The sequence below is a fragment of the Myotis davidii genome, unplaced genomic scaffold (genome assembly GCF_000327345.1).
Source record: "Myotis davidii unplaced genomic scaffold, ASM32734v1 scaffold1672, whole genome shotgun sequence".
NCBI classification, from domain to species: domain Eukaryota; kingdom Metazoa; phylum Chordata; class Mammalia; order Chiroptera; family Vespertilionidae; genus Myotis; species Myotis davidii.
This window is the reverse complement of record NW_006283655.1, coordinates 2,408-19,100: the sequence shown is the minus strand read 5'-3', so window position 1 is coordinate 19,100 and position 16,693 is coordinate 2,408. Positions and strand designations below refer to the sequence as shown.

Here is a 16,693-nt window from a genome sequence, read left to right as displayed (position 1 = left end):
TATGTAAATATTAACTTGTCATTTATACAGATTAAGTCTACAACTATCTTTATATAGTCAAAATGCCTAAGTATAATTAGAGCAATTCTCCTCTTTTCCACTCGCATCCCTTACCACAACGAAAGAACACATATTTCCATAGATTCCACTGACCAAAGACGCAACATCGAAACTTGACAATAAAGAAAAAGTACTCCATATTAAAGTCTGAGAAGACCAAACCAGTTTTTCTGAGTTCAATATGAATGTAAATTAAAAAATTATTTACCATAACGTGAACTAGGTTAAAACATTAATAACCTTAATTTAAAATATAATTGTGAGGGGGCTGAAAATAATGTTATTAGAAAAAAATGAAAATAAACTGTCAGTGAATGAACTCAGATCTTCAGCTACACCATGCAACTTCCTTACTCTTAATATCCAGCTAATTAGAGTAATTTGAGTTCTTTCTACACCTTTTGGAATAAGTAAATTATTTTCCAAAGAAATAAGAATTAAGCGTTCTAAGGAGGTATGCTCCAGATACTATGCTGACAGAGATGCCTAGGTCTAAATACCTCTCAGATGCTTCTTACTCATTTAACATAATTTCATTATAAAGACAAAATTTATCTTACTTTGTCAGACTTAAAACAAATCCAAAGTTACCACAGTCCATGTATATACAAATACTTATTTTCTAACTAATAGTCTTTTTAAGGATTAAATTTACCTCTAAGTTTAGACATGTTGAATGTCAGTGTGCTTACCATTAATACTATTATTGAGAACTTGAGATGTCCACCAAATCCATAAATGATAAGTCAGTTTCTGTGATTAATTTATATTTAAATGCAACTTGGAATTTTCCTAATAATCCTCTAAAACTATAAACTAACTTTAAATAACTCCCTTCCAATTCCAAACAAACATTTTTCTTGGAGATAGGAGTGCTAAAAGGTGATTTGTTAAAGGAGAGAGGAGTGTTCCGGCTATTACACAAATAAATGCAAAGAATCCCTAAAGTTAACAAAAGAATAAACTTGCTATATAATCTCTGTTCTGGAAGTACTTTTGCATTAAAAATTATCTTTCCAGATATTAAAGAATTATCTGGTTTTAAAAGTATTTTGGCTTATGACATTCTTCAGGGGGTGGGAGTGGGGGCAATAAAAGAATACATTAAGCTATGTTTTAGATAACTTTCAATATTCTTCAATGACCTAGATGGGCCAAAACAAAGTTAGGCAAATGAAATTTAAAATCTGAAGGTGTTTTGTTTTATACACGTTATTACCAATTTATTGGTTCAATTTAATGGCTTTGCTTACTGATATCCAACAGCATGGGCATTTTACAAAATTAATTATAACATTCAGATTATTTCTTAGTTTGGAAAAGCTTGATATTGACAAAAAAGTAGAGTTCACCTTTAAGGCACATGAGGCTATATAGAGTGAGCCATGAACAAAAAACTCTGCTAGAGAATCTAGAAACAAGACTTCTATATTTGTTAGTTACTAGTAACTAACATTTTTAGCCTAAATATTAACACATTTGATAAATTTCACAGTTTTTAAAGCTCATCAGAATCTGGATACCTTTATACTATAGGTTCTTTGAATTTTTTCTTTATGAGGGGATTTAGCACATTTAAAAACTATAAAATGAGATGTCCACCAAATCCATAAATGATAAGTCAGTTTCTGTGATTAATTTATAAGCAATATTAACTTAATAATAAAGACTGAGGAAATGGACAAAACCACCACAGCTTAACAAAAAATGAGACAAGTCTTATGAAAGCAAAAAGGTGTTACTTTAAGTTCTTATTGGGACAGAATGAACTAGCCCTTTACACTCCACTATTTCTTAAACTATACCACCTTACTTTAATTTCATTGAAATACTGTAGAAAAAGACATGCCATTTTGTTTAACTCAAGATTCATATTTTAAAAAGCTGTAGTGGGGACTGACAGACTTCTATCTCTTTTTTTCCATTTTATCGAGATATAATGACATACATACAAGATCTCTAATAAAATGTTTCCGGATAAATCTGAGGGGGCTTTATCATGTTCTCCGTTAACAAGGCTTAGTTAGGGCTTAAAAGAAAAAAAAAAAAAACAGAGTTGGGTTTCTTTTGAATTGAACTCAGAGATATACCAGATTGAATAAATTATTACTTATTCCAAGAAAGAAGTAATTCAAACTTATATTATCTACATAAGGCATTAAAACAGAACAAGAAAATAGCATGTTAACAAAGACTTTTTGTCTTTTTCTCCCGAGTTTTTTTGAAGGGGGATGGAGAACACTGTAATCTCCCTCTTTAATCATAAGCAAACCCAAGTTGTGTTACTTTTTTTCGTTTTAATAAGAGGAAGTATTTCAATCTCCTTCAAACCAACTTTATGAGTTATCTTTAATTTATAGTACTGTAAAGACAGTCCATCCAGATCTACACAAAATTTCATGGCACACTTTACCATAAACTCTCAAACCTTTATATACTTTTAAAATTGGCTTTGTGGTGCTTTGGTAAACTTGTTTAAATAGTGACCTACGTTAAATCTGAGGTAATAAGACTATGTGATTGTTGGGAGAGTAGAGGAATTGGTCTTATTACATCACAACCCTGTTTAGGATTTTCTTTTACTGGTCACTGTCAGGTAAACTGTTTCCAAGTATTTAACAGATCAAGTCTGCTCTGCGGTCTCCAAAACGGGCCTGTTTTCCTTGAAGAGTGAAGAGAACAATCATTCTCTGAAATTTGTTTTTGCTAAGAGCAAATAGAGAATTCAGCTGTATTTATTCTTCTCTCCATTTACTCTCCCTATACTTGAAAAGGAAAACACAAGGAGGTTGACCCTTCCACCTTCCTCAGAGTATTCTTGGGTCTATCCCCAAGCTCTCGTTGGGCCCTCTCAGCTGGTTAGGAGCACCAAAGAGGAGGTAAGAGGAAAGTCAGAAAGACTATTCCAACTGATAAACATATACTAGTACACATATATACTTCTTAAATTTTAGTAACATTTTAAAGTATGAATTTAATGGTCTTCAAAATGTTACAGGCCTCAGCAAAGCTGCAATATATCAATTTTTATCCTCAGTTTCAATTCTTTAACCTTCAAGGAACCAAAATGAAATCAAATTTTCAAAACACATGACTGTAAGCAAAGGTTATGCCTTTATATTTAGATTAAGAACTTTAAATTAAGAATTTAAGCCATTAATCTTTATCTTAACAAGTTACTTGGTATAATAAGTTAAAAAAGTAGAAATTCCCATCAACCTCTGACTCTAGCTTTAAAGATATGGACTGCAACTCCTACAGTATCACAATTACCTTTCAAAAGTTATCTACAATAAAATAAAAATTATGAAGGTCAGAAAGCAGCTTGATTGTCAGTAGTATTAGTTTCCAACTTCTTTAATCCATATGAATGATTAAAGATGTGTGGTAGAAGAAAAGGAGTCACACTATTGTGAATGTTCATAACAAACTCTCCATAAAATCATTAAAGAAACTATAATTTCACATTTAAAATTAGTTCTATTTTAACTGCCAACAAGCTAAGGTTTTTTCTATTATCTCACTGCTGTATGTATTTTAAAGATTTATAGGGAAGGTTAACAGAACTGAAGGGTTTCCTTTAGTTAATTTTGAACATTAACCTGTTCACATGCCAGAAGCTGTTACACCAACTATTTAAAAATTAGAGCTGTGCTGGAAAAAAAAATGACCCACAAAAAGAACTTAAGAGATATTTTCTGCCTTTCAGACAGTTTCACAGCCTAAAACTTTAGAAAGCAGTGAAAGAGTAGAATGGGTTATTTTGTTCATTGCTTTCTCATTTGAATATTAATGAACATAGCATCAAGTCTTAAAATTCAGCTGTTAGTAACACTATTTCCTCAGTAGTCATCACTTACAAAAAGGATACTAAATGTACATAAAGTGAAAAGAAAAAAACAAACCTAACAAGAAAGATAATAGGGCCTGGTTTTACACTTTTGAGTTAACAATGAATGAAAACAGATAGAAATAAACTTAATGAAGGCACTATTGTAGATAGCAATCCACATTCCATCCCCAAAACCTCAAAAAAAGACTTCCACAAGAAATTGAGAATTATGCTATGGCCCTTTAGAAAATATAAACTAAGAAATTATAACATTAAGGAAACTGAATTATGATCTCTACACATATACATATACAGACATAATAAACTACTTGTCAGCAGTACCTTGAAATCTTCTAAACTTTAAAATTACTAATATTTGAAAAAGCCTACTTAACCAACCTAAAGTTTAAATAGTCAAAACAACATTTACTAAATCAGTGGTTCTTAAAGCTAGCATGCAGGATAAAATAACCTGGTGCTTATTACAATACAATGCTAGGCCTCTCCCCCAGGGTTTCTGATTCCCTAGGTTTAGGGTGGGGCCCCATAGTATGCATTTCTAACAACTTCTCAAGTGATGCTGAAGACGATGATCCTGCTGAGAACCACTGGCCTAAATTATTAATTGTACATCAGCACAGCCCTAACCAAAAGCTTGGTCAAGATGCATGTAAACAAATAATGCTTGGAAAGAACGTTGATAACTTCACCATTTTTACATCAAAACATCTACATCTGCTTCATGGTCTTCCTCAGTCACTTTCAAGGACAGCACTTCTTCGTTAAGAAAGAGCCCACTGAGCCGCTCCTTCCGAGCCTGCCTCTGCTCTTTCAGCTGCCTCTTGCGTAAGGCCTTCTGCTGCAACTTCCGCTGCTTGGATCGCTTCTGTCAAAATAAAATTTTCTAAATCAGTAAAGTTTAGTTTTGGCATATCCACTTCAAAGTATTTTATGGATCAAATTTTTTATTCTCAGAATTTCTATAGATGTTCAAATTCCTCTGCAGTATGATCCTGGTTCCAGTAAGTGAGCCACTGGCTTAGACTTGAAAATGCTTCCTCAAGAATCTATTTTTATGTATTTGACCAGTGAACCTTCTGATAAGGAGGGGATGAAATTTGATCATTTTAACTAGTTATGGATAACCAATCATTAAAAAGATTTAGAAATCAAATTAAGGTACACTGGTGTCAGTGCAGAGTGAACACATAGTGAACGATACCGAACACAAATGCAAAGAACATCTCTAATGCTTATGCTTTTAAGTTCTCTTTCATCCAAAAGCACTAGTAATTTTACCATGACTGGAAAAGAATCATGTATTTCCGTATTAGGCAAATACCATCTTAAAAGCCCATTAGAAACCCATTGGGTACTCTATTCCTTGTCACTGGTGAACTAATGCTAAAAAGGAATGACCACATATCCAGAGGAATCCCTTGGCAACCAACAAAGCTGACTATGTTTCTGTTCAGTAAAAGTCAGAGAAAAATCACTGCGTATCTTCTAGTCACCACTGGGTTTCCAAAGAGTTAGAAAGATACCCTTATCATCCTTAAGTTGGCTCCAGACTGTCACCACTGCAAGAGCTGAACTCCCCTGTTAAGCATCATAGAACCATACATCTATATATATGTCTATCTATATCTATCTATATCTATATATCTATCTATATCTAATCGATATCTATATCTATATCCATATCCATATCTATATCTGTGGCTAATATGTAAAGTGTCCCCCTCAGGAGTTCTACTGAGAGACCAGGAGTTTGATTGCTTGCTATGACATGTGCTGATCACCAGGGGGGTGGCACGGAACATGGTGGGCGACCAGTGGTGGAAGCAGGGCGCTGAAGGAGCAAGGGAAGGAGGAGGTGGAGAGGTGGAGAGGCAGGGAGGCAGGGGAACCACGCAGTGGTGGCACATGGGCGGCGAGGGAAGGAGGAGGTGGGGAGGCGGGGAACCTGATCGCCGATCTCCAGCCAAGCATAGGGACGGGACGCTACCTGTGCATGAATTTTGTGCACCGGGCCTCTAGTATTACTTATATTTCCTATTTTGTATATGCTCAATAATATTACACAGATTTTTTTCAACTGTGAAAACAGTAGAAATAAATTAGAGAAAGCATTATTATATTTTTATAAAAGGGCTAAGATGAAACACTTAAGACTAAAACATTAAAAAAACATTTAACATACACAAAAGACAGACTATTCTTGAGAGCTAATAGACAGTAACATCAGTGATATAGGGAGACCCACTCAGTAGTGAGTTATAGTCAATATTGCAATCCTGAGATTCACTCATTGCTTCCATCAATTTATCTTACTTAAAAGAGACACAAAAATCACCCTAACAGGTTTGGCTCAGTGGATAGAGCATTGGCCTGTGGACTCAAGGGTCCCAGGTTCGATTCTGGTCAAGGGCATGTACCTTGGTTGCAGGCACATCCCCAGTGGGGAGTGAGCAGGAGGCAGCTGATCGATGTTTCTCTCTCATCAATGTTTCTCTCTATCCCTCTCCCTTCCTCTCTGTAAAAAATCAATAAAATATATTTTTAAAAAAGAGACAAAAATCAGATAAATTTGAGTGTTATGGCTGTGGGTCACAATAGTATTTCAAAGGATTCAACCTAGAGGGCTTTGTTCAATTGAACCAGAACGAGCTGCTTGCCAATCCCACCTCCTCATGAAATCACTATAGATTTGGGGAAAAATACAAATATAATGCCTTGGTATGATAATTTGATAGAACCAAATACTGTACAAAAAACAGATCTGCATATGCATATGCATAATAAAAGAATGTAAGACAAAAAAAAATTAAAATCACAACCCCCAGGCATCTAGATAGCAAGAAACAATTAACTCTTCAAGAAATTTATATGAGGGAGTACTAATGTTAATATTGAAAGGTAAAGTTTTGTATTGATTAGATGTTTTACTTTTGAATCCCGAATCCGCTCTGCTGCACTTGCAGACAAGTTGCTGTCACTGTGTGCTCGACTCATGTTGGCACTGGAGTTTGAAGCAGAGTTTCCAACACTGGACCCGCTGCTGCTTGCTGAACTGACCATGCTGGCACTGCTGCTGCTGGCACTGGCACCGCTCACTCCACTGGTGCTTGCACAACTAAAGTTGCTTCTCTTCCAGGCCTCTCTTACAGGCCGTTGGCGAGGGCTATGCTCCTTGATATAGTTTCTGACCTGGGAACGCACAGATAAAAACTAGTTAGTGTTGTTACTTGACGTTCTACCCTCAAAATACTCGAGAATAGAATGGTGTACTTAAAAGACTGTCAAAAGTGTTACAGATATACATACAGTGGGGCCTTGAATTACAAATGTCCCAACTAACGAGTTTTTTGAGATACCAGCTGTCTCTTGGCCGATTTTTTTGCATTGAGTTGATAGAGTAATTTGAGTTAACGAGCTCCTTAACGAGCTCGGTCTCGGAACAAATTAAACTCCTAAGTCAAGGCCCACTGTAGGTAGAATATAAGGACAAAAAGAAACCTCTTGACAATGTTCAAAATTCTAGAATATATATTATGGAGTTAGATTTTCAAAGCACATAAAATAAAGGGTGTCCCCAAAAAAATGTATACACACTTTGAATGATTATAAAGTCAATGTTTATTAACATACAGTTAATTTTCAAAATTTAAACGAATCTATATAAAAGTGTGTATACGCTTTTGCGACACCCTATATAATCAATAAATGAAAGGCTACCGGCATCCAGAATTTAGGATCATAACACTCAAGAGACAGAAACTAACAGTAAAAAAAATAGATATATTTTTAAAGTATGCTATTATTGATTTATTTTTTAGAGGGAGGAAGGGATAGGGATCGAGAAATGGAAACATCGACGAAAGAATAACATCATTGATAGGCTGCCTCCTGCATGACCCCTACTGGGGATAGAGCCCATAACTGGGGCATGTGGTCTGACCTGGAATCTACCTGGTGACTTCTTGGTTCCTGGGTCAACGCTCAACCACTGAGCAACACCAGCAGGGCAGATGAAATTTTTTAAAAGATTTCCACTAGAGATGATTTAAGTAAATTGCTAAGTATATCTAATATTAGGGTGTTTCATAAATCTTAGCTAGGGGCACACAGTAGCTGCCTTCAAATGCAAGGTATCAATTTATCATACTAATGAAAAAGGGGATTGAACATAGAACATTATAATGTTTGTTGAGAGAAATACTGAAATGAGAAAAATGTTTCATAAATAATGATAAATTTCAAAAAAAGTAGAACAGAAGTATTCATTTAGCTATGTGCCGGCGAAAAAGAGCAGTAAAGACTATACTTAAAAGATACCAGAAATGTGTATTTCAAAATAGCATAAGGGAAAATTAATTATGTTTTACCCTAGCCAAGCTCAATTACTCCATAAGACTACTCAAATCCTTCAGTTCAGATGTTCATGCAAGTGTAACTCTCAATAATCATTATTTTCATTATATCAATCAATCTTTTGTAAGCTGAGTTAGAATAAATCTATACTTTAGTGTAACCATCCCTCATGTGGTGAAATTAAGTTTCAAAGCCTACACAACTAAGAAGCAGGTTCAAGATCCACACGATCCCAGAAAGGTCCTGCCAGGTGAGATGTACATAAAACCTCTTAAAACCACCTGTTCTCACTCTGGCCAGTGTAGCTCAGTTGGTTGGGTATTGTCCTGTACACCAAAACGTTGCTGGTTTGATTCCCAGTCAAGGCACATGCCTGGGTTGTGGGCTTGAACCCTGGTAGGTGCTATACAGGAGGCAGCTGATCGATGTTTTGCTATCACATCAATATTTCTCTCTCTCCATCTCCCTTCCTCTCTCTCTAAAAACCAATAAAAAATCTTTATTTAAAAAAAAAACACGTGTTCTCAAATATTACCATAATTTTTATATTACATTTATAATATTTTACCCTAGCCAAACTCAATTACTCCATAAGACTACTCAAATCCTTCAGTTCAGATGTTCAGCAAGTATAACTCTCAATAATCATTATTTTCATTATATATGAAAATGATTTTTTAAGCTAATTATCTATGTATTTACATATTATTCAAGTATACATGCTACGAAACAATGATATTTTCTATAGCTGAACAATCTATATATTTTTTTACATACCTGCTTCAGTTTTTCATCTGTGAGACAGTTAAGTTCAATAATAAACTCACTGTCTGTAGGGGAGATTTGAGCAGAAGGATCAATTATTTTAATAATATCAAGTTGCTCCCGAAGACCCATCTCAGTACTGACTTTGCGACTCAGATACTCAATATATTCCACCTATGTAATAAAAAATTATAATAAACAAGATCAATGTCAAAACCTGATTGTCTAGTATGTCATTTATTATATTTTAAATATCAAAGCACTTAATGTTAATTTGTTCCCTAAAAAACAATTAGTTATCGCTAAAATTCAGATTCACTATGCAATCCATATTTACCCTGTGACTTTAAACAGGCAATAAATTGAGCTTCATATAGTCTCCACATATATGCTTTTAATTAAAATGCCAAGATCTCTACCTGTTCATCATTTGACATTGAACTCCAAGGAAGTTCGTCTAAATTCCTGTGCTTGTTTTTCTTTTTAGGAAGCAGGCAAGGTGAACTTGGAATACTGGGTATGACATCAGAAAGCACATCACTCCCACTGGCAATGTCACTGCCCGGTAACTTTATAAAAATAAGAAGAAGGGGGTAGAGAAAGCAAAATATTTTAAAAATACATTTTAAATACCACAACATATTTTATCTTTATTAAAAATTACTTTAATCAAAGTCATGACAAATACAGAATCAGAAGACATTAATTCTGATTCACTCCTATTTTAGACAGTGTAGCAACATCAATATACTCTTTGTATATAGTCACTTACTCAATGATATTTTCCAAAAGTTTAAAATCATAATCAAGACCTGTCAAAGTGCTAACTTAAGAGTCAATCATCATTAAGGTTTTTAATTCAGAATGCGAATGTAGGCTATGGTCCACATAGCATCATGAGAAAGGAGCACTGGTCTCCATATCTCAAGAGACCTGAGTGATCTGCCATTAAATGGCTCTTTGCCAGATACTGTGCTAGACACAGTGCCAATATAAAGACAAATAAATCATGGTTGGTCCTTGTCCTCAAGTCTGTATTAACAACCTCGAAACAATTAAAATATGCCCTTAATATAAAGCAGAACACTTTCAAAACCAGAAGTATTGCCCTAACCGGTTTGGCTCAGTGGATAGAGCGTCGGCCTGCAGACTGAAGGGTCCCAGGTTCAATTCCGGTCAAGGGCATGTACCTTGGTTGCGGGCACATCCCCAGTAGGGGATGTGCAGAAGGCAGCTGATCGATGTTTTTCTCTCATCGATGTTTCTAACTCTCTATGCCTCTCCCTTCCTCTCTGTAAAAAATCAATAAAATATATTTTTTAAAAAATAAAAACCAGAAGTATTATAAAAGAAAAATTAGGGGAGAAAAAAGGTCAGAGATAATGTGTAAGTAAAGGAGAAATGCAAGCAAGCCTAATACACAGAAAATCAAACCAGTTTAAAGTGAGATGAACAGCAAAAATAAGTGCTATAATTTTGTATTGCCTATTAAAAGTCAGTTAAAATGAATTTTAAAAGCTTTATTGATTTATAACTAATATACAAAGAAGTGTAACATATTTAATGTATACAATTTGATGAGTTTGGACATATGCATATAGCCTGAAACTATAACACAATCAAGGTAATAAACATATATCCATTACCTCCAAAACTAAGAAAGGATTTAATTTTAAATAAATGTGTTTAAGTTTTTTTATCAAACAGATAAAAAAATTTTCTACAAGCAGTATATAACTTTCAAAGATAATGCTCTTGTTTTTACAAGATACAAAACAGAACCTTCTTGTTATTGTCTGATTCTATAGACTTTGCAATTATATCTGAACTCTGGATGAATACCAACCAGGTTTTTGAAGTTACCAAAAGAAAAAAGCTACTCTTGCCATGAAATTACTGTAATCACATGCATTTGGTTTCCTACTGTACCCAAAGCACTACAATAGGTACAGGGCATTCAAAGGAATGTAAGCTATGATCCTCACACAAGAACTTTATGCTTGTGAACATAATACAATAACATAAACACACAATTATACATACAATTATACAACAGCAAATTATGAATGTTAGGTTTGAGATGACAGGTCACCAATGGAAAGATCTAGCAGTGAGTTGAAGTTGCAGGATTAAAGAGAGCTATAAGGGGGTTAAGCACTGGGGAGTCAATCACATAGAAGAGGGGAATGAAGCCAAAAAATAGGGTTGATCACTATGCACAGTGACCTCGATTTTTATAAGGAAACTGTCTATTAGCTACTACTCTTAAAAACCACATTTTCACTTTGACAGTCATTGATAATCCAACTGCATGAGTAACTTCCAACAATTAGTATGATGTCCTTTAAAATCTCATTAACACTGCTTGTATTGCTCAGTCTTAGCCCTAAAAATATCTATTCACTATCATGAACGGATGATTACTGAACATACACACAAAGGCCATCTCTTTTTCAGCCTTTAATGTAAAAAAAGAAAATGTTTTACTATTATCCCTTTGAAAGATTTCGTGAAAGATCTCCCCAGGGTTCCTAAACAAAAATGAGACACTCGTCAGATGAAGAAGGGCTTCCCTACTTCAAGCTCCTTTGATAAATTAAGTAGAGAAAGGAACTCTCAAACGTTAAGAAAAATGTCCATCTAAATGTTTAACAAATACTGGTACATGCTAGGTGCCAGATTATGTTGAGCACTTAAATCTGTGTCATTAACTCTGTTTATGTGTTTGTTGGGGTTCTTTGGCCATTTTTTTAAGGAGAAGTAAAAATATCCCAAACAAAATTCAAATCCCAGTTCCACTGCTCACTAGCCTCAGAATCTTCTGTGTAAGTTATGATTAATGCCACTATCTCAAGGACTGTTGAAAGTTTACACAAACCCTCAGAGAATACCATATACTACTGGAGTGGCCAAGTTAAGTTTCACAAGCTAATCTCTCAGAATGGCAGAAGGGGTTAAAGAAAAAGGCATTCAGGTAAGGAGAATAATTTAGTAAAACAGATGGAAAGAACATAGGATGAGGTTAAGGACACCAATATGATTAAAACAGAAAACTGTGCTAGGGATCTGAAAGTTACTAGAATAAACAGAAACTTGTATGATATGTGGAATTAAGCCAAAAACACTTTCTAAATAGAAGTAAATTGATGATGGAGGGGGTCAATGGGGGAAACAGAGGGACATATGTAATACTTTCAACAATAAAGATTTATTTATTTTTTAAAATATATTTTATTGATTTTTTACAGAGAGGAAGGGAGAGAGATAGAGAGTTAGAAACGTCGATGAGAGAGAAACATCCATCAGCTGCCTCCTGCACATCTCCTACTGGGGATGTGCCTGCAACCCAGGTACATGCCCTTGACCGGAATCGAACCTGGGACCTTTTAGTCCGCAGGCCGACGCTCTATCCACTGAGCCAAACCGGTTTCGGCAAAGATTTATATATTTTTAAAAAAAGTAACTTGATGAAACTGATCTTGAGGGCAGATAAGTCATAAAGCAACATGGGGATAAAACAAAATGAAGAAAGACTGGAAATAAGCTCTTGTTTGACCTAGGCCTGGACTAAGATTAGCAAAAATGGAAAGAGCCCCAACCGGTTTGGCTCAGGTGGATAGAGCATCGGCCTGCGGACTCAAGGGTCCCAGGTTCGATTCCAGTCAAGGGCATGTACCTTGGTTACGGGCACATCCCCAGTAAGGGGTGTGCAGGAGGCAGCTGATCAATGTTTCTCTCTCATCGATGTTTCTAACTCTCTATCCCTCTCCCTTCCTCTCTGTAAAAACATCAATAATATATATATATATTTTAAAATGGAAGGAAAAATTAGAACAGAAAATTTCAAATAAAAAACTACTTACAAGGCTGTTTACAATTAAATGGACTAGGATAATAGATGACCAATGTGAGAACAGAAGAAAATTGGCATACCACCCATACAGGGTGATGTTCTTAAACACCTCAATTTTTAGAGTGAGACACCTGAAGCAATGTTATAGATCTTCTCGTTTAACACCCTCATTTTTTACAAATAAGGAAAATGATGTTCAGAGGAGGACACAAGTCCAGTGCTTTCAATTATGCAAAGATCTCTTGCCTTGCAGGTATTTAGGATGAGAGAATACAATTTGAGATATGAAGAGTGTGCAGTGATAACGAGAGAAGTAAGTACAAGTGTCCTTTGAAATGATAATAGTCATTTTTCACTACACTCTAAAACAGGTCACAAAACAGTCTTTTTTTTCCAAAGAAATGGTATAATTGAAAGTTTCATTACTGATCAAGAGCTCAGCATCAGATAACAGGTTTGCATGAAATAATGTCATCCAATGAATATATCCCAAGAAACCAGAAACACCAATCAGAAAGGATATATGCACCCATATGTTCATAGCAGCACAATTCACCATAGCTAAGATCTGGAAAAAGCCTAAGTGCCCATCAGTAGATGAATGGATTAGAAAACTGTGGTACATCTACACGATGGAATACTATGCTGCTGTAAAAAAGAAGGAACTCTTACCATTTGCAACGGCATGGATGGAACTGGAGAGTATTATGCTAAGTGAAATAAGCCAGTCAATGAAGGAAAAATACCACATGATCTCACTCATTTATGGATAATAAAGACCATTATAAACTTATGAACAAAAATAGATACAGAAGCAGAGCTGCCTCAAACAGACTGTAAAAATAAAAATAAAAAATGTCATCCAAGTGGAAATGTGGAGTAATCAATTGGAGATATGAAAGCAGCAGATGTACATGACAATGAATTGTATGAGCTCTGTATATTTATTAGGTCAGCAATTTTCCTTTTTATACCTGATAGTACGTTTCAGGATAAAAATGCTTAGTAATTCTCATCCCATATTTTCCATAGACAACAATATCTGATATATTTATATAATAATCAGTAATTGTGACACATAAGAATTAAATCAAACTTCTGCCATTATTTATTGTAGTATGCAGCAAAATTTTTTCAGTAAGCTCATTTCTGTAATAGCTGGTATGTAATTTCAAATTGCACCTCTAGGTTTCAAGTGTGACAGCTGAATCACACACTCTTTAAAACTAATCACATATGTCTTTAATAATGAAAGGACTGCAAGCAAACAATCAGCAAAGCAGAATGCTTTGAGGCTATTTCAAATGCTAAGATGCTACTTCATTCATGGTTAAAATTATGCCTTATTAAGTTGTTAGCATTATCTTCCCAGAATCTATGAATCACTTATATTTACTTTAATGGTAACTGAAACATCTGTTAAAAGAAAGATTTAAACAGAGGCAGTTTTTAATCACAACAGAAGTAACATGAATTTTTAAACTGCAGTCAACAATTTTTAGTCTATATTAATCCTAACACATAATTTTTTATTATCTTCCTGGATAATTTACTACTCACATTATGAAGTCCTACAAAAACAAGAGAACATTTTAAACCTTTCAACATATTTAAATAGCAAATATCCATGGCAACAGAGTACCCACACTCCAATTTCATAAGTGGAAAACACATTACTAAGGCAGGCCTGATTTTGTTCCAGCATTCTAGTCATTCATGTACATTAACAGTGAGTGATTGAGGACAGATCTCCACTCTAACTAACAAAATGAATGAAAAAGTCAGCACTTTAAAAATGCTTACCACTTTGCAACATTATAAGAACTCTAAATAAGTCACATGAAATAAACAGAAAACTGTTTCTCTGAATTATCAGGACTCTACCTGACATTTTATTAAGAATCCTTAAAGTCTAATTTTAAATACAAAGTGTGAGCTAAAAAAATGAAGAATAAAAAGTTACCCACACAAAGATGCTCACTTGAATGTTACCTTATTAGAAAAAAAAATTAAACACATGTACACAGGGGAATGGCACATCTAGTACCAGGAATATTATGCAGTCATTAAAAAAAACTCATTCAGATCATGAGAAAGTTTATATGTTAAATGAGAAAATCTTATTACAATATTTTATGCAGAAGAAAAGGAAACACTTCCTAACTCATTTTACAAAGCCAACGCCATCACAAGAAAACTACAGTCCCTTATGAATACAGATGCAAAAATCCTCAACAAAATACTAGCAAATAAAATCCAGCAGCATGTTAAAAGGTTTATAATACCATGACCAATTAGAATTAATTCCAGGAATGCAAGTGTGAGTCAACATATAAAAATCACTCAATGTTGTATATAATATTAATAGAATGAAGGAGAGAAACTGCATGATCATTTCAATAGATGCAAAAAAAATCATTTGACAAAAATCTAACACCCTTTCAGATAAAAAATGAACAAACAGGAACAAAAGAGAAATCTCTCAATATGTTAAAGGATATTTATGAAAAATCTATAGTTAACATTATACTCAATGGTGAAAAAATGACTGAAAGCTTTTCCCCTAAGATTGGAAAAAGGAAAAGGATGCCAGTTTTTGCTACTAATATTCAACACTGTACTAGAGATCTAGCCAGGGCAATTAAGCAAGAGAAAAAAAAAAGCTATCCAGATTAGAAAGGAAGAAAAACTACCTCTATTCACAGATGACATGATCTAAAATATAGAAAACCCTAAAGAATTTACAGAGAAAACAATAAACTATTAAAGCTAACAAATGAGTTCAGCAAAGTTGCAGGATATAAAATAAAAACAAAAATTCAGTTGTATTTCTATACGTTAGAAATGAACAATCGAAAAATAGGAAAACAATCCATTTACAACTACATCAAAAGAATGAAATATTTAGGAATAAACTGAACCAAGGAAGTACAAGTTTTGGACACAAAAAACTACAAAAGAGCATTGTAACAAACTAACGAAGACCTAAATAAGACATTCCATTCCATGTCGATAGACAGGAATATTTAATACTATTAAAATGGCAATACTCCCCAAATTGATCTACAGATTCAATGCAATTCCTATCAAAATTCAAACTGCACATTTTGCAGAAATGGACAACATAACGCTATCACTGACAGGGAATTGCGAAAGGGTCCTCCAGTAGTCAAAACAATGTTGTTAAAAAAGAACAAAGTGGGAGAACTCACACTTCCTGATTTCAAACCTTATACAAAACCAGGGTGATTAAACACAGTGTGATCTTGAGAAAGAAGAAGACAGTTGGAGGTGTCACAATACGTAAAATCAAACTATACTACAAGACTTTGTAATCAAAACAGCCTACTACTGGCATAAGAAAAGGCATATAGACCAATGGAACAGAACAGAGAGCCCAGAAATAAATCCACACTTTTATGGTCAATTAACATTTGACAAGGTGACAAGGGCATACAATAGAGTAGACAGTCTTTTCCATAAATTGTGTTGGGAAAATTGGATAGGTTACATGCAAAAAATGAAACGAGACCAACTTATACCATCCTATCTAATAAAGTGGGAATATGCTAACTGACCCTCACACCATCACAAAGATGGCAGTGCCCACTGCCAATAGGGAGGGAATATGCTAACTGACTGCCACATCCTCAAAGATGGTGGTGCCCACAGCCACAAGATGGCAGCGCCCAGACCCCTCAGCCCCGCTGGGGTGCCTGCCTTTGGAGTCCCCCAGTCCCCTCAGCCCCCCAGCAAGCCCAGGGCCACTCATTAAATTAACCATGAAACTGCCAAAGCCATGCTTTGTT

General features: G+C 34.8%; 1 protein-coding gene across 1 annotated transcript; it reads right to left on the bottom strand.

Annotated features, from left to right (window-relative positions):
* Nucleotides 1–1,099: 1,099 nt before the first annotated feature.
* Nucleotides 1,100–9,600, bottom strand: FAM199X (family with sequence similarity 199, X-linked; the record flags this gene model as incomplete). Its single annotated transcript, XM_006753882.2, has 4 exons — nucleotides 1,100–4,778; nucleotides 6,842–7,102; nucleotides 9,044–9,205; nucleotides 9,451–9,600. Coding segments are annotated over 4 exons (744 nt in total), but the record flags the coding sequence as incomplete, so codon positions are not given.
* Between the last annotated feature and the right edge of the window lie 7,093 nt (nucleotides 9,601–16,693).